Here is an 18,571-nt window from a genome sequence, read left to right as displayed (position 1 = left end):
GATTTTGTATTATATATTATTATATTTATTATTTACACATTTTTTCTTATTCTACAAGTAGAAATTAAAACATGATCTACTATCCGTACCCATTTGTATTTACTCATTTTCAGTCCTGCCAAGGAATGTCAGATAAGCCAGATGTTGCAGAGAGCAAAATGAGACTGATATGTGCCTGAGGTTGAAAACCTCATCTGAAAATGAGGTTTTCAAAAATTCTTTTCCAGATCTGCCTCTGTACATAGCTAATGCAATAAATGTATGTTAGGGTGAGAGAAGTCATTCTTCAGAGTTCCCAGACCTGGTTCCAAGCAAAAATTTCCCGTGTCAGGCCTAGAACTTTAATTATGATCTTGTTATTTTAGAGGACAGGAATGTATTGTTGATGTATCTGGCTTGTTCATACTCTAAATTAAAAAGGTAAATTTTTTGTGTGATAGACTTTCTAGTTAGTTTCTTTCTCCAGTCTGAGAGATCACAGAGCTTCACTGAGCTTCAGAGCTTCAGTGTTGAGATGTCTATGTAGTTAGCATCATTTAGCAGAAAATATTTTCTCTAAAAAAGCCATTCAAGAGTAAATTTTCACAGAAGTAATTATTTCATAGCCCTTATCAACAGGAAGCCTCAACAAACATAAATATAGCATGAAATCTCTTCACAGCTGGGTGACAGGACTGAGAGGCTGACTGGCTGCTCTACACAAAACTCCCTCCTTTCCCACAGTGCCACAGGTAAGGATTAAAAAATGATGTGTGATTTGCATTTTCTGTAGTGCTTCTGAAGCTTTCAACTTTTTGAGTAAGATAAGATTCTGAGAATCAAAAGACGTTGTTTCACATGTAAGTACTCAAGATTGATTTATTCACCAAGTTTAACTAAAACACAATTGGCTGGCTTTTTAGTTTGAATTCCATTTTGAAAGGAGGTCAATTAAATGGACTCCATTATTGTATTAACCACTGCAGATTGTGTAATTTATTTCTGCACAGACACAGTCAGCTACAGAAAACATGATTTTAATTAGCATATTGTTGAACATTAGAAATAAAGTAGCTTTGGAAAACTTTTCATACATATTCTGCTTACAAAAGCTGAATTCTCATTCTGTTCCAAGTTAGCAAACTCATTTCAATTTTACTTTAAAAGGGCAGCTAAACTTCTTCCAGATGTGAAGGAAATATTCACAAGAATCCAGCAAAATTCTTGACTAAAGAGCATGCTAAAATGCCAAAATATTCAGTGGTAAAAACATATAAATTCAGATATGTTAAACATAGAGATTTTTCCATAGAAGAAATTTAAGTTAATTTTAACGTCTCTGTAGGATGAGCTTGAGATTATACTCTAGCCAGTTGATTCCCAAACCCTGCTTTACATTGTTTTAAAGAGCAATTAAAATAAAATGTTTTGATGGATGGTTACTGCTATCTTATTCATACAGTTCTAGAAATGGGGTGTTGTTGAGGTTTAAAACGGCTGTAAAAGGAAAGGATGACAAAGGGAACAACTGGCTCTTCACAAAAGCTATGAATTACTGACTCCAGTGTGATTATCTGCTCAAAACAGAAGTGAAAATATGAGAATTTCTACTGATTTTTTTTAATAATGGCTTAGTGGACTGTTCAAAATCCTGTTTCCGACCTGCCTCCATTAAAAAGTTGTTTCTTGGTGACAAAATACAATGCCTTGGGAGCAATGGGACAGGTGAAAGTCGTGTCTAGGAAGAGTCCTAGCTCTTGCAGCACTGTGGACATACAGTAACATACCAAAGAACAGGATTTGGAAGTCAACTGAGGGACAGAAAGAACATTTAAATTCTTGAAACTTGAAGTCACTGCCCTCTGCAAGATACATAAGAAAGGGTCTGCTTCCGGAACTACATGACAGCTGGGTCTTTTCTGAAGCCTGTCAGAAAGGGACACCTGAACTCCAGGCAAACCAGTGTCCCCCTTCAGCTAGGGATAACATGCATAATATGTATCACATCCTGTAGAAAGAGACCAATGGGTGTGATCTTGATTGCTGGCTATTAGACAGAATCTTCCAAGATGACAATCTGTGTAAAATGCCAAGGCCAACTGTACCTTAATAAAGCTGTAGGTTTCTGTTTAAAGTCTACATTCTCTGAAGAAACACGAAAGGGACCTACCTTGTCTTCTTGATTACGGAAATAATACAGAATTTTTCCAACTAGGGTACACCAAACCCTTTTGGAATATCCATGTTTCACCTGTAATTACAGAACATAATAATAATCACAGACAGAGAAATACCGACTATTTTCATCATCTCTGAACTTTGGTGATACTGGGAATGCATGTCTTGGTTAAAATTCCTATCCACATTACTGGACATGAAATTTAAACTATGTAACTCTATTAAGGGCATAAGAATCAGAGCATTAGACGAGATGCTCATCTATACCAGAGTAAGGCCAGTGTTGGCCTAAACAGTGTTGGAATAAAGCAGACTGGGGGAAGAAGTGTTTTCCTACCTTTGTAAGTAATCCTTTCATGGTTGGCTTGATTTCAGACTGTATGAAGAGTGGGCTGGCAGCCTGTATTTTAAGAACATTCTGCAGTACTTTGATCCATTCCTCCAAGATGTTGGGGGAATCTGCAGTCAGGTAGTATGCTCGTTTCTCTGTGGTTAGCTGTGTAGTAACAAAGAGACTTGAGCTTCAAGAATTTACATATTTGACCTCACAGTGTGGGATTTGTAACATACACCACCCAATGTAGCTTCACAACTTCAGGGAGTTTATCTTCCCTGAACTGCTTTCTAGTAATGAAACATTCCATGACCAGACAGAGCAGAGAGACTCTTTCTAAATCTTTATCTTGGACATTCCAGGACAGCAAGTTGAGAAAACTCAATTCTCCTTTCAGACAAATAAATTCTCTCTACCCCAATGGCTGACTCCACGACTGCTCTCTTTATTTCTATCCCATATGTGATGATCTAACCTTTGTGGCAATACAAACTGCACTGCAGGTAGGCCTTTTATATTTTCTGTCACTGAAACAATTCTTTGGTTTCAAATGAAAGGCTGATTATTTAATTCCAAGCCCACACTTGGTCTTCCAGTGCAACAAGGGGTTGGCTTTGGGGATGGAGGGAATGCTGAAACACCAACAGAGAAGAAAAGCAGGCACCTGAATTGTTTGCTTTCCATCACCCCTTTCAATGTGGCTGGATGCATTTAGCTCAATTTGACCTTGAGGCTTTCGGATAACATCACTCTGGTATGGAAAGAATGGAAAAAGAGTATTTTAAATCTACTAACAAACAGCAATAAATTAATATAGGACTAATTTAAACAGTAATCTTGATAAATACTTTCTAGTTAGACATTGTGTACCTTGTACACTTCTTGAGGAAGTGAGTACTGAATTACTTTCTAACAGCTCAGAAACCAGAAGTGCATTTTTTTTCCTTCTAGCGGCCTTAGATTATCAGTAAACAATCTAATACAAAAACAACACGTAAGTTACATGTACTTACTGGAGATTTGTAATACAGCAATTCACCTCCTTTAAGCACAAACCACCGTCGTTTCCAGGTCTTTACTTTACCACCCATTTTTAACAGATATCCAGATTTTTCCAAAGGTTCCTGGTTGTTTAGAAGTTAGAGAAAAAGTGGTTAGATACACATACTCTGCCCCTCAGAAATAGGTATAAATACACACAGAGAGATATATTAATGACTTAAAAGCATGCTAAATAATAATTATAGTATTTTATGAAATTTTTAATCCAAGGACAACATTTTTACAGGCATCAATTAAGACAAATGTCATGCACAAGGGATAACTAATGAGTATCCCTACTTACTGTTATAGTACATGAAGGAGAGTAAGTGCCCCAAACTATAGAAAAGAATGAAGAATATGATGATTTCTGATTTTACTTTCTAGTTGTTTATATTAAACAAGGAGCAAGATGAATAAAAGATAAATGTATTCTTTTTTTCCCAACTCCAGGTCCTAACCTGAAAACCAGATATAAAGCACTGTAATTAATTCTGATCTCCTCACAGACAAACCTCTAGTGTGTACATCTACAGAACAGAGTTCACACTTTTGCTCTGTGAAGAAAGCCTAAAATAATCTTCATCAGCAAGTAGTCAGTCCCCTTGAATGTTAAGACACTAACTACAAACACAAGCCATTAAAAAGCTCCTGGAGGCTGACCAATACCTCATAATGGCTTGGTTTCTTTGGCCTGTCTTCACATGTTACTCTACCTAGGATTTCTCTGATGTTTTCCCTGTATGAGGAAAGGATACAAACTTATTACTGCACACAGATTTCCACTGATGACGTCAGCTCCTTCTTGGAATGCCCTTCTATTTACCTAACTATTCAAATAATAATTTTAAACTGTTTTGAGTATTTCATATGCAATCTGATACCACATCTGTTTCCAAGAAAGGAAATCTCAAATAATTTGAATTGTATTCTGGAGTTGTTGACCTATTTTTCCTTCATTATATAGGAAAGCTTGGAATTATCTTCCACTTCACTAATTATAGTCTTACTTGGCTAACATTGTTGGTATATTTTGCTGTTTGTACTCATAAGGCAGTCTGGGAGTCAGCAAAACTGAATGAAAAGGTTTGGTAGCAGTCTTTGAACATAAATATACACACAGTATCTCAGGTGCACTTCTTCACAGAACTTCAGTACTCACATTTTTTCCATTATCACTAGATGAGGATGAGGTCTTAGGAAGTTTCTGCTCTGGCTCTGAATAGTCTGTATCCACTGAATATGCATCTGGAGGAATAGCATAGTCACTTTCAGAGGTCACAGAAGACAGAGATGCACCTGTAGTAAAAGAAGAAAGAGAGTTCATTATATTTTTTTATTACATTAGAAACAACTGAGATCAGAATAGCCATGCAGAAAAACATCTGAATAGAATCTGCAGGCAAACATAAGTATCAACATAAATCCATCAGGAACCAAGGATTTTTTTAGAATATCAGCACACTGAACTATTAGCACAGTGCTAATCCTCATTTCATTCATAATTAAACAGTTGAAGTCCCTTGTAAATGGAACAACAAAAAAAGTCTTCTGTATATTATCACCTTCTGTTACATTACCACAGCTTCTTTAAGGAGGGAGTTAGTGCCATGAATCATACTCATTGTCTAGAAAAAATACCCAGGATCTTTAATTAAACTAAGCAACCTTCCCTCTGCACTTTTTCTCACTCACTATAGCATCCGGATTTCTCAGGCAACTGCTTGCGTACTAAGAAGTCATACTCAACATCTGCTTTGTGTTGAAGCTGTAGGTGTCTGTGTTTTGGATTCAGTATGGATTTGTTTACCAAGGTTTTCTTTAAGTTTGATTTTCATTTATCAGGGGGGTTTTAGAGTTTATTAGCTTTAATCCTGGAAAAAAAATGTACCCTGCTTTCAGTTCTAGTCAATCAGTAATAAAAATTCAAACTTCTCCCACATTTCTTACAGAAATATTTTCATGCATGTAAATGTCTTCTTTTGTAAGACTACTGTTACACTCTGCAAGGTTATACTCTCCAAAACTGAAATGAGAAGCCTTTTTTCCTTTGTTTCAACAATTTCCCAACTCATTTGCCAATTTTATTCTTAAAAAAGGCTTTTCTCATTTATTGCTTTGGTAAGCCACCAAGACTTTCAGAGTGGGTTCTTCTCTTCTCATGGTGGATCTTTCATAAGAAATTGCAGTGAGCTAATCATGCTTTTGGTGAAATGTGTGACTGCCTAGATTTTTAAAGAATGTCATCTCAACAAAGACATGTATATATATGTGTTTGTGGTTAAGAGATGTTTCCACACAGCAAACAATGCAAGGACTATTTTATGGCAAGAAAGTATGAACAAAAGGAATGGTTCCATTTTACAGACACAGATATAAAGTGCAGGTGAAACCAGCTTTTACATTACCCAATTTAGCCTTTCCTGTTGTGTAAGCACATAACATGACATATGTCTGCAGCCATAAGACTGGTTTTTGCTCAGCAGGATGGAGCTGCTGGGAAGCAGGATCTATGGGTCCTTTTCACACTAATGTGGGAAAACTACATCACTGGAAACAGGACTGGACTCCAGCTATGGCTGCCACTGGAAAACATTGAGTGGGACCAGTGGCTCTGTCACTCTCCTGCAGGGTCACTGAATAGAGCTCCTGGTAACCGGGATTTTTGCATGTATAATTGAGACTACCAAATAATGTTATTTAGCATTTCTAAAGCAATATATAATGAGGAATCTTAACACTTGGCCTCACTTGGATCTTGGTCTCCCTTGGTTTATGCAGTGAAGAAAACCTCACAGAGATGTAACACTGAGAATGTCACCTAATGAGGAAGGACTGTATCGTTCAATATTATGAAGCATATTATTTCCATTTTGCAGATGGAAAACACAGTCACCTAGAACTGTGAGATCTGTCTTCCACAAAACACAGGACATTACCAGATTCAAGTGTTCTAACTAAATCTTTGCACAGGACCTTAAGACAATCACTGTAAAAATGAAAAAAAGTCTTCTATTGCATGAAGTGACAGAACCAAATAATTTATTGAGGGAACTTTTCCACCTGCTTTCTGATCACATGAAATTGTTTTATAAACTTGAATACATTTGTGTTTTCTTTCTGATGGTGATTTTTTTCTATGTAATTTTTATTTTTCTACAGTTAAAAGTCACAGAAGTCCTTGGCATGACAGAGTATAGATAGAATGGTGCTTCTTGCTTTAAATGTAGAAGTCACTTTTCCTTCATGACAACAGCCAGCTACAAGATTAATGCCTTAAAAAGGTATTTATAATAACAGCAATAAAACTAAAGCCATCTATAACAGTCCTTTCTCCTGACTGAGTAATAGATGTGGGCTTTGAGAGCCTAGATTTTACAAGTCCACACTGTTTAGTGAAGAAATCAATTCCTAAGAAAATCATGTAAACTGCTTGATATTCCCAAGTTCCCAGAAGTTACTTGTTCTTATGGTTTCGCCCACCTCGTTTCATAGCCCGAGGACTCCCTGGACCACTTCTGCTTCGAGAATCAGACTCGGAAGTCCTTGAGCTGGACCGAGAGCTGTCTTCTTCCTCAGATCCTGACGACTCATCTAGAAAAGGGCTGTTGCTTATTTGAGTTGCTTTCTGCAGAAATGAACACAACATCCTTTGATAGCTTGCATAAAGGGTATCAGTCATTTCCTTCATACTGTGGCAGGACTCTGCTGGCTTCATAATACTCAAAGCTGTTCTTGCCTGGGTTGTGAGTTTTGGCACAAAAATGTTAACATGAAACTGAATTCCCTCTGCCCTCTGTATACTCAACCACACCCATGCTTTAAAACAGAAACCTGAGGTAGCTCAAGGCATGGGTCTTTCCAAATCACAAAAGGCTGCCAGAAGACAAACAATGCTGTGATTACTGACTGCTGGCTCTGTGACTAGAAACAGCTTTGGCACTGACACAAAGACGTTTCTACACATACACACACTTTTAATTATGACACTGAACAGCATGTGGTTCTGCTTAATAATTAACAAGCCTTTGGAAAAAAATCAGCAAGAAACCTAAGAAGAATTGACCTAGGCCAGTAACATTTTATAGGCAGTATTTTTTTTTTCCCCAGCAATTTGACATTTCTATTACTTCTGGTGGTCTTTGATCTCTATACATCAACTTACAACATATTTGGCTTGGTAGTATCAAATGTGAAATAGCAAGTTCCTGGATATGAAGCCTAATGGTATTTAAAATTTTTCTTTAAACAGTAATACCATTACCCCTTTCAAAGTGGTGTAGACAGGAGTGGTCATGTTCTTATATATCAGAGAAGTGTACAATCCAGATATGGAGCATGAAGTTAGTGAAACAGCATCTAAAAAAACAACATATTTTATAAGTTGTCTTCCTTATTCACCCTCCAATTAACAAAATACAAATTTAATATTTTTTTCATTGTGTAACTGCTATAAAAAGCAAACTAACTCCTGAACTCTTTTGGATCTGAGATTTATAGCTTTTTGAAATTTACAGGGCTTTTAAAGACATAAATAAAATTGCAGTCATGAACAGTAGCCCTGGTATAGATTCTTCAAAGTAGTGAAATGCAAAGTAAACTGGAATGAACAAAGTACAAATTCAGCACAAAGTCAAGATGTGAGGTACCAGAAGACAATGGAAAGATAACCTTCTAGGCTTTAAACAGATGTTAACTAAACCTTTCTAAAAATATTTTAAAGGTCCCTACTCACAAATCACCATAAGAAGAGAACTTCTGTTGATGGGACAATGAACAGCTAAACCACTTACTTTTATTAAGAGATTCCATGGTGAAAGCTTCAGACATCCTTAAACCAGATTTGGCTACAGCATAAATTCTACTTTCCTATACAAGCAGAATGGATTTGATAGTAGATAATTAAAACACAACAATTACTTTTGTTCTGTTAAGCCTCCTAGTCTTTGTGTTAGTGCAACTATGTGATAAAATGGTTAATAAAATGACCTTGTCAATAGCAGCTGAAAAATTCATCCTTCTTTTCTGTGCTGCACACTGATAGCCATAGCCTTTTTTGACATGTTTCATACAATGTAAGTAAATTATTCTTAAAAATACTATTATCAAGTGCCAAAGAAGCTATAGTAAGAATATTTTTAATGGAATATTGTGTGTTAGGAGCAGAGAAACGCCATTAGAAGACAACTTTTTGACCATTTTTGTGTTAAAAGGCTACAGTAACAAAATGTGTAATGCAAAAAGTTCACTAAAATATAGAGAAGTTGTTACATAATATATTATTCCTGAATAATAATTAATAAATATATTTAATAAATAAATTTTTAAATCTCTGACACTGAAACCACAGAATTAGTGAGCCTTGACACAGATAATTTTGGATTTTGTGTAAGACATATTAATATCTCCTTTAATATCCTAACTGATGGCTTTAAAATTTTACTTGGAAATGTGATCAATTACTTCTGTAATTTGTAGTTGTGTGCTGTCAGTTTAATTGTGAGTGGTACAGTAGTTACAGCAAGGGCATTGACACCACCATTCTTGGGCTGTGTTAGTTTTCAGATAAATAAATAAATGCAGTCATAAGCATCCTTGGATACTCTCAAAAAGACATACATAACTTAGATGTCACATAAAAAAAAATGGGTTAGTCTATAAAATACAGACTATGTTTTTCAGTGGCAGGAATACTGTGCTGAAAATAAAACTAGATTCTGAGCTTGTAGTTATGATTAAGGTAATGCCTTGTCTTGTCAATAAACAGAAAGTAATCAAAATAGAGGCAAGAAAAATCACCAAATAAGTTCGTTTTGCCAGCAGGAAAAATACCTATAAGCACACTTACCCAGGAAGGAAATCGATGTAATGGAGGCGTTGGAGGTTTGTTGCTAGCACCCTTTTTTGTTGTATCACAAAGTTCCTGGGCTTCAGCATTTTGTGTTTCAGTGGTGTCATAGGTAAACACTCCTTCATCACAGCCAATCTCCATTTTCTCTAAAATATCAGTATCTTCTCCATCCACCAGATCTATGTCTGTTTCCTGAGGTCTCCACGGACGGATCATGCTTATGGCATTTCTGTTTCTACCAAACATTCTGTCAGAACTCAGCTGGGGCTGGCTTAGATGTTTCTTTGCTAAGACTGAATTTAGACTAAAGACATTAGGAGTCCGTAACTTTGGATGTGGCAAATTTGAGGGAAAATCTGATGGAGTTGTGCATTGAGAACCTGCAGAAGTTGCTAGAGTTGGGTGTTTGGGTGTTAGAGAAGGAGTTAAAATTGGACTTGGGGTATTTGCCTCACTGGATGAGGATGAATAATCAAGCCTCTGGGACTGAAATTTCTTATTCAGTTCATCTGAAGAACTATCTTGGTCTTTCTTTTTCCTTGTGAAGTCAGAGTTGCACTTTCCACCCAGATTGCTCACGCCTTTTCTTTGGGACCCTTGCTGCCATGAGTATAGCTTCTTTTGCTGAGTCCTCTTAACATCAAAACTCTCTTCTTCAAAGAGAGAACTACTGTCATCAGATGCTGTCAAATACATTTCACTTCCCACTCTACTGTACCTTGCGTTCTCTTCAGATGTGTGGCTTGAAAGAGTTGATGCACACCTGGATTTCAGTCCTTTATTGTCTCCTCCATCCTCATCTGAGCTCCAGTCACTCCCAGTAGTGCATGAGTTCTTTGACATGTCACTGTCTATGTCTTTGGATGAGCAGCTTGTTCTCACATTTTTGTTCTGCTCTGAACCAAAGGAACTTTGTTGCAATGACTTCTGACCTTTATTTGTCTCATGTACAGGACCAGCAAAGGTAGTTTCCAGGATATCCTTCTCTGGAGGAGAAATATAATGAACATGAGAAAATTACTTTAGCAAACTTGACTGATAGATGGTATTGTCATCATGCCTGCAAGTAGCAAGTAGGTAATAATTTCACATGCATGAGAACATATATGTTTTTTAATACTGTAAATAATAAACATTAAGAAAAATATTATAAATTTTTTAATGTGACTGAATGCAAATTAAGTTTGCCAAAAAACTGTAATATACGTTACTCAAAGTTCTAGCTGAAATAAAAATGTCAATAAACACAAAGACAGGCAGAATGGAGCCATATTTTAAAGCCATGTATGTGTGAAAACAAACAGACAAAACTAACAAAAAGCCAACTACTTAGGAGGGCATGCAAATTTAGCCACGTTATTAAATCTAAGGAAAATTAAAGTTTAATAAAGCTTGTCAGAAAGGATTTTCATTAACAAATCAAGTATTCTGATCATTTCTACAGTGTTTATACAGAGAAATTTATTCTGGAAGCTATTATTGTATTCCCAATGGTGAATGCTTAAAATATACAAGAGTCTCATGGAAAGTACTTCAGGAAAGACGCTGTGTTAAAAATAGCACAAAATAGTTCCTGCTCTTCGCTTTTACCTGGTTTTACAAAAGAGAGCTATAGCTTGCAACATGTTCCCAGTGAGGCCTGCATGTTCCCAGATTAAATTGGATGCAAGAACTAGGGTTTTTCTACTCAGACACTTGGAAAAGTCTGTGTTAAATACCTGTGTGAAGTTAAAGTGGACTGAATAAGACAAAGATTTTAATTTCACCCACTTTAAAGTAATGAAGTCCCCAAAATATCTGTTTCTATCTAGGCAAGCCTATGGTTCTATGTCTTATCCTTTCTCTTGAAAAAATCACTCTTACTTCAATTCCATCCTCTGTAAAAATAGAAGTAATAATACATAGCCACCTTCATAAAGAACTTGCTGTAATATAAATACACAAAATATTCATAGGATCTCTTTCAGTTTCTGATTTTCAAAACACCTCAGCTTGCCATTTTGGATACCATGATTAATTGTGGAGAAAATACTGAAGTCATAAACAGTACAAGGAATTTGAGTGAAGGACCAGAGCAACAACAAAGGTCACAACCACATCTTTACTTCGCAGCCAAAGCACCCAAAGCTGCCAGATAATGTATCAGTGGTATTACAGAGACTGTAGTGCTCAACAGGATGATTTCTTACTAGCAATAGAAGAGTAGCAATGGCGAAGGAGACACTACTGGTATGCACTTTGAAAACAGCTGGTTTGGATGCACCGGCAGAGTTGTTGATTTTAGTTTCCCACTTGTGTCAGAATAAAAATGGCAGTGTTGATGACAAGGTACCTGGCATGTTTTTGCCTTCAGGGTAGTTTGACTCTTTAGATGAAGCCTTGCTTATTTCTTCAAGCTTAGGAGACGGCTGAGGACTTCTTGCTCTATTTGAAAAGCATCCAAAAGTCAAACTGCTTAGTCGCTGACACTCTCCAGGTTTTTGTGCTGAAGTAACAGATTTCTTACCAGTAGCTTCTGAAGAACAGTAATTCAGAAATCTTGTGTTAGTGAGATACAGCAAGCTATGCAACTCTTCTCTTTACTCTATAGTTGTTTTTAAATGGAACTAAAATTTAGGAAAAAAAGATTAAAAAAAAGTATTATAGGGAAAAAAAAGCTACCTGACATCTCTCCATATCAGGAGAAACCCAGAGCAATGTTTCTAGTTCTGAAAAATTGATATAACAATAGAAAGAAAAAAATCTTTTAACAATTTCACAGGAAATACAGAAGAGTAAGTTACCAGGTTTAGAAAGTCTGTATGGACAAGGACTTCAACAGAAAGTGAAAGCAGAAATTGATGAACTGCCTCAAACATGAAATCTGTCCTCCCTGTTCATAAAAATCCCTGTGGCAGATCCAGGAACAAAAAGGCCCTTACCCTACCTGCAAAACTGCTTAAAAGAGTACCACGTGTTCATACTTTATAGCCTGTCATCAGCATGGACACTGCAGATGGTAATAAATTTCTTCTTATTTTTGGGCATATCAGTAACTGTGTTCGAAACTACAGGGTCTCAAAAAGCCTTTAAATAGATCTGTCAGAAGAGAATGACTAGAAGCGTATATAATTGCTACTTATCAAAAGATAGCAAAGAAGCAATCCAGTTTCTTAATTAACAGAAAAGAGCATTTTAGTTAAAAAAAACTTTATATTGTATATGAATTTGTAAATTTTTGCATTTTCATATATTATGTGTGTACACACACACCGTCCTCTACACACGATTTCTAAATATCTGTGTATTTACATGTATATGTAAGATACATTATCAAGAAATGAAGGCTAGGTAGCAAATTAACAAAATTTTCATATGATAGTAAATTGTCAGCTCAACCAAGTATGGAGAGGAGAATGGGAACCTTCAGACACACTTAAGAAAACTGGTTAACAGGCAACATGGTGGTGAATAAAATTCAACTTTGATCAATATGAAATAATGCTCCTTGGAGGGGATATTCCTCTCTTTTCTATTTACACTTTATGATTTTTAAATTTACTGTACCCATTTGGAGAGGAACCTGGTGATACTGGGTCTGAATTAAGATTTTGGATCGCTGTAGTCAGAGGTAGTAACTAAAAGCATCTGATTGGAGTTCTGATTTCCAGCTGACCATTCGCTAGAAAAAGCAAATGCAGACTGACATTCATGTATTCTTTAACACTTTTATGACCACCTATGCTATAAAGAAGTGAAAGCAAAGACCTGTCCTAAATCCAGTAAAATCTTATTACTTGCAGAACCTCTTAAGTAGCAGCCTTACCCATTCACCCCACTAATACCAGTTGTGCCTTGTCTGTGTGTCTTTTCAGCATAAAACCATATTATTCCTTCCTATCACCTTCATGTACAGTCACTCTGATGTCAGTTCATACTCTTTGAAATCTTTGTGATTTCACAGAATATTTTCAATCATGTAGATGCACACATTAATAGGAAATAGAAAGAAATATGCCATATAGAGAGAAGTTTTCAGAAGATTTGTACATTTACCTTGCAGTTTAGATTGTACTGTTTTCATCTCTTTGGTTTGCTTTTGGTTGATCAAGCGAAGATTCTGATTTTCCACCTCTAACTAAAAGCATATAAATGTAATCTCATCCATTGGCGAAACAAATCTTAAAGTCATTACATCTTTTACCTTTTCTCTGAATTTCTGCTTATCTAAAGATAGAGCTAGTTCAAATAATAATCTCCTCTCTGCTATTTCTTTAAATACCAGTCTAGGCATCACTTTATTCTGAACAACTAAATTCCCTGCAATGATCCTCATGGCTCAATTCTACCAAAATCATTGCCCCAACCAAGCAAACCCATGACTGCTTTAAAAATCCTTAATAAATAAAAGAAAAAGAAACCTGGATTTTTTTAATAAAAGCAGAAGGCTAGAATTACAAACTCCTGTGCCACTTTGCAAAACTAAGAGTGAGGAGAGGAATCAGAGGGAAGGCTGGTCCTAATGCCTCCTTACCATCCCATAGCAAAAATTTAAAAAAAATAGGCACCAACAAACTTTATACAAAGCAAAAGTCTTTGTAAAGGAAATAAAAAACCAACAACCCATTGCTGTGGCCCAGCACTGGGAGGTAAAAGATGCTGGTTCAAATGCCTGCTCCAGATTAGGAAACAGATTTGAACCTGAGTATCCCTTGTCACACAGAAGGGAGCCAGCAATTCCACTTCCCACTGAGTGACACTTAGTCATATCTGTGAAACTAGCTTGAGATTTTCCATAAAGAGTAAGTAAATACTTTGAGTCATACTTGATTTTGTCCAAACTTTTTCGTGATAATTTTAGCTAAATTTAATGGCACTTTTATTAAATTATTTCTAAATAATTTACTTTAGCCCTCACAGACAAAAAGTAAATATTTTATGTAAGAACCTTCTAGATTCTTACTTCAAAAACAATAACTTAATTGTTTTTCAACTCGAGTATAACTTCCAGTTAACTACAAGAGAGTAAGATTTTAAATTTACAGGCAATGTTAAATTCTACACCCAGGGAGGAGAAAGCACAGCTGCACCCCAAAGCTGGCAGCCTTAGGCAGGGCAGAGACATGATTATCTTACCACAGCAGAGAAAAAAGGGAGACAACTGGTCTCTTGAAACTAGAGCTGATGTCCCTGAAACTATTCATGACTAAGAGTAGTGTGGGCATTGTGAAATAAAAAATGATCAAGGCCTTTTTTCTGCCAGGCCCCAGCAGGCTTGGTCAGCTTTCTGGGGATTATTCACACTTTAGGCATCTGCTTGAATAAGTTCAGTTTGCCAGCTAAGCTCTCTCAACTAGTGGAGAAGTTGACCTTTCAGAGAGCAGTGCTGGGTCCTTTCTCCAGAAAGAGGACCCAGATCATACTGGCTGACCAAATCAGATATCAGTATTTAGGTGACATGGACACTCTACTCTCTGTGCTGTTGTTTTCAATTCTCCTCTTTCCAGCAAATAACTATAAAATCAATGAAACTGGGAAGCAATTTTTACTATGGCATGCAGGCCTTTAATAGCCAAAAGGTCTAAGGGATATCCAGTCACACCATTACATTTTCTGTGTAAGTATTGTAGCAAGAGTTATACCTCATGAAGCTTGACTGTCACCCATTCTTTTATTTTAGCTGCTTTTTCTTCTATGATTTTTGCTTCTTGCAGTCTTATTTGCTTCTGGAAAAAATTGACATAAGCATATTTTTCACTGAGTATATAATCTGCCTGAGTAGTATCTTCAGACACAAATCCTAAGATTACTTGAAGTAATTCAGGCTCCTGGGTAATACATGGTGATTTTTAAAAAATGAGGAATAGGGTCTTCACAGAGGCTGCTGTTCCTCTTTCCTCTAGTAAGAATGAAAACTCTTCAGGGGGGACAGTGAAGAGGAATATCATCTTTCCCCTCATAAAGGTCACATTTTCTTTCAGTGGAAGCCAGAGCTTAATTTGAAAAGGAATAAACACTATTCAAATTAATACTTCCAACGGGAACCTCTTTAATCAAACAGCAGAAATAATGCTAAACTTTTCTGTCATCCATTGATCTAAATTTTTATTTTCCTTTTGTATAATTAAAAAGGGAATTGATGTTTCTTTTTGTAACACCATTATTCCTAACCTGTTCTTCAAGTTGTTGCTCCAATTTTTGTATGATATCATTTTTATCTTGTATCAGGATCTCCAGATCTTGACATCTCTTATACAACCTGGTTTCTGATTCACTTGTTTGAACATTTGCTGCTTTTAGTTTCTCTTCCATGATCTGCACCTATTTGGAAAGTCAATATAAAAGTTTAAGGAACACAACACTCCAAGTTAAAGGTAGTAATTTAATCACAAAATAAACTTAAAATTGCCTCCACACTTAAGATTCAAGACAACCCTGCAAAGTTTTGAAGCCTATTTGAGAAGAAACCCCAGAGTTCATTGTATCTCCCTATTCATTTAATACCAACAGGACTGGCAAAACACTGGAAGATCTTACACAGGTTTTGTTACTATCTGAGAGGCTTCTAGTTTTGTAACACAGAAGCTTTTATAAGCACCAGTATGGGAAGAATGCAATTTACTTACAGGGAACTGTAAACAATGTTTTAATAAATAAACAATTGCACACTGTAAAAAACCCCAGCAAATTATTGGTAGCATTCTAAAAGATTGCTTAAAAATACTTGGCTTGTAGTCAGGAATGTTTTCTAACTCCAAATTAGTACATGAACATTTTAGTCTTAAAATTTTCAGTTTCTATCCCAGTAAGATATGAGGAATGTTTCAGGGATACCAGAGATATGTTCATAAAATGCCTACAGTAGCTTAAGTCTGCCATTTGGAATCAAAAGGCAAGTTCGGTTAAATATTTAGCCACGATCTCATTCTTTAAATGATGTAACTTCTACAAGGGGAACAAACAACACAGAACAGTTCTGTTTAGAGGCTGTATTGGGAAGCCTGATTTTATTTTCTTACAGATCTTCTAAAACAGATCATTGTTTCCTCTTCCTTTTGATTCCACTTGCATAAATATATCAAAGACTCGTGACGCATCAATGAAGAAGATCATTCCATGTATCTACTTTTGATTTGTGATGTTAGCTTTGACTTTATTGAAATGAACTGAATAGTGAGCAAAGAAAGGTGTTAGAACTCTCTGTTAAGACAAATCAATAGACTTCAAAAGAAACTGCCTTCTTCTCCATCTTTACAAGTTCTTAAAGCAATTTTTTGAATTTCATCTCATTAAAGTACCACATGCACACAGCTAGTGGAGATACTTATTCCATTTATACCTGCTGAAACGCTCTCTCTGCTTGACGATCAGCATCTATAACTTGCTTCTCAAGCTGCTGCATCTGTAGATGTATAAAAACATACAGTTAAATGGCCATGCCTTCTGCCTCTCATCAGAAAAATAAATTTTCATGGTCTGTTTTGAAAAAAAAAAGGACATGTGGTGGGCAGGAGCATAAAAATAGAAGGATAAACGGTGTGTCAGACTGGGAAAAGAATTCACCATCATAACTGTATTAAAACATTGTAAATACTCTTCAACAGAAAAAAATATATACACCTTTTCTTCTTAATTAATTCTCTGGCTTCCATATGACACACTGCTTTTTCTCCCCTGCTACCAAGAGTAGAAATTCCTCTGACAATAGTCCTGAAACTTTCCTCATGTCTTTCCAAAAGAGGCAAGAGTAGAGGGAACTTGGCTGTTAATCCTTCTGATGTTGACAAATTTAGTGTTTTGGACAAATACACTTAGACAAGGACAAGGACTGCCCCAGACTTCTCCAGTGTTGCACGAAAGAAGGCAGGATATGGCAAAAGGGACACAGTGGCCTCAGGTGCTCCACAGCAGCAGTGGATGAAGACAGAGACCAGTGTCCATGGAGAAGTGCAGGTCACCTCTGAGAGGGGAAAGCCCTGATCTCTTACTTTATAGTGATGCCTAATGAATCATGGGCTCAATCTTTGCCCAGGGCCTTGGAAAACCCCTGCATTTTACAGGATTTATTTTGAAGGCTTTCCCAACAATACAGAACAGAAGAGGCCAGAAAGATATACTTTGTTTACATTTTGTTTTGTTAAGAGCCCTCTAGTCTGATTTTGCTGAATTTTGTTTTAAAGTGAGCCCTGGTTTAAAGTAACACTTGAAAGTTCATAAGGTATTTAATGACTTAAGGACTTAGTGGTTCTCAGGAAATATCTAGATAAGACCTCAGTTCATCTGAAGAGAATGAAAAATGAAATAATTAATATTGCCATACTCAGTATTCAGCTTGAAAATTGTTCTAAGAAAAGCATATGATGCAAATAATGCAAATGAAACCCATTTATTCCTTCTTCAGTTTACTGCATGTTTTTTAAAATAATCAGTTTCATCCTGTCTTGTTTGTACTCAATTTTTGGCATTTTTCAGTTTCTTTTTCACTCTCCATCTCTTTTTTCTCTTCCCAATTATGCTGCTAATCACATGAAACTTTTAGCACCATGTTCATACAAGGACTGTCAGCATTTTCTATCAATCAATAACTGAAAATGGAGAAAATGAGTTTTCACAAACAGAAAAAAAAAGAGCTATGACTCACTTTCTAGTACTTTCTCAAACAATACAAAAGTCTACATTATAATAATACCACAACACCACTGATACAAGAGCAACAAACATTTCACAATCCATATGGTTATGGTCAGGTCCCCAGTGACTTGTTTTGCAAGAACACTTCTAAGGATATTATCTTCCTAGTCATTCATTTGCCAGATGGAAGGGAGATAAGCCTTCTTTGTTCCTCTCTGGTCACATATTTAATTTCATATTTAAATGACCTCATGTTAAGATTTTAACTTTGAGTTTCATTTTTGGAATTTTGACTTCTAAGGTTACTTTCTATCTGTCTTTATTTTTCCATTCAAACAGAAGTTTGGTTTGCAAGACTCGCTTTAATATCATTTTTCAGACATTTATTTTTTAGTGAGTTGGGATTCAGAAATTGACGTTACTTCTGAATATATGGTCAGCTAACATTTCACTGTAGTAAAGACATTGTGCTAAACATAGTGGAAGTGCAGGTACTAATAATGAACTAATACTCTATAATGTTCTGACTTAATATTATGACAGAAAACTATTAACATTGTGAGAGAAATTATAATATT

General features: G+C 36.0%; 1 protein-coding gene and 1 long non-coding RNA gene across 8 annotated transcripts in view; one reads left to right on the top strand and one right to left on the bottom strand.

Annotated features, from left to right (window-relative positions):
- Positions 1–13,178, top strand: part of LOC137471474 (uncharacterized) — a 35,791-nt gene extending 22,613 nt beyond the window's left edge. Inside the window, exons 2-4 of one of the 3 annotated variants that reach the window (XR_010997642.1) lie at positions 10,337–10,460; positions 12,145–12,381; positions 12,756–13,178. This is a non-coding gene — a long non-coding RNA (uncharacterized lncRNA). The other 2 variants (XR_010997643.1, XR_010997644.1) reach the window with 2 other exon arrangements.
- Positions 1–18,571, bottom strand: part of PLEKHH2 (pleckstrin homology, MyTH4 and FERM domain containing H2) — a 51,346-nt gene that overhangs the window by 17,469 nt on the left and 15,306 nt on the right. For 3 of the 5 annotated variants that reach the window (XM_068185849.1, XM_068185850.1, XM_068185852.1), the window contains 14 exons: positions 16,702–16,764; positions 15,534–15,683; positions 15,005–15,088; positions 13,419–13,500; positions 11,716–11,898; positions 9,381–10,369; positions 8,326–8,401; positions 7,797–7,891; positions 7,016–7,160; positions 4,695–4,831; positions 3,505–3,615; positions 3,156–3,242; positions 2,495–2,653; positions 2,150–2,230 (listed from right to left, as the gene is read on the bottom strand). In XM_068185849.1, coding sequence (XP_068041950.1) covers positions 2,150–2,230; positions 2,495–2,653; positions 3,156–3,242; positions 3,505–3,615; positions 4,695–4,831; positions 7,016–7,160; positions 7,797–7,891; positions 8,326–8,401; positions 9,381–10,369; positions 11,716–11,898; positions 13,419–13,500; positions 15,005–15,088; positions 15,534–15,683; positions 16,702–16,764 — 2,442 coding nt within the window. Of the gene's footprint in view, positions 1–2,149; positions 2,231–2,494; positions 2,654–3,155; positions 3,243–3,504; positions 3,616–4,694; positions 4,832–7,015; positions 7,161–7,796; positions 7,892–8,325; positions 8,402–9,380; positions 10,370–11,715; positions 11,899–13,418; positions 13,501–15,004; positions 15,089–15,533; positions 15,684–16,701; positions 16,765–18,571 lie in introns of those variants that run through there. The other 2 variants (XM_068185851.1, XM_068185853.1) reach the window with 2 other exon arrangements.

Source organism: Anomalospiza imberbis, chromosome 3, assembly GCF_031753505.1.
Source record: "Anomalospiza imberbis isolate Cuckoo-Finch-1a 21T00152 chromosome 3, ASM3175350v1, whole genome shotgun sequence".
NCBI classification, from domain to species: Eukaryota; Metazoa; Chordata; class Aves; order Passeriformes; family Viduidae; genus Anomalospiza; species Anomalospiza imberbis.
Note: the sequence above shows the minus strand (reverse complement) of the source record. Positions and strands in the feature narration are given on the sequence as shown.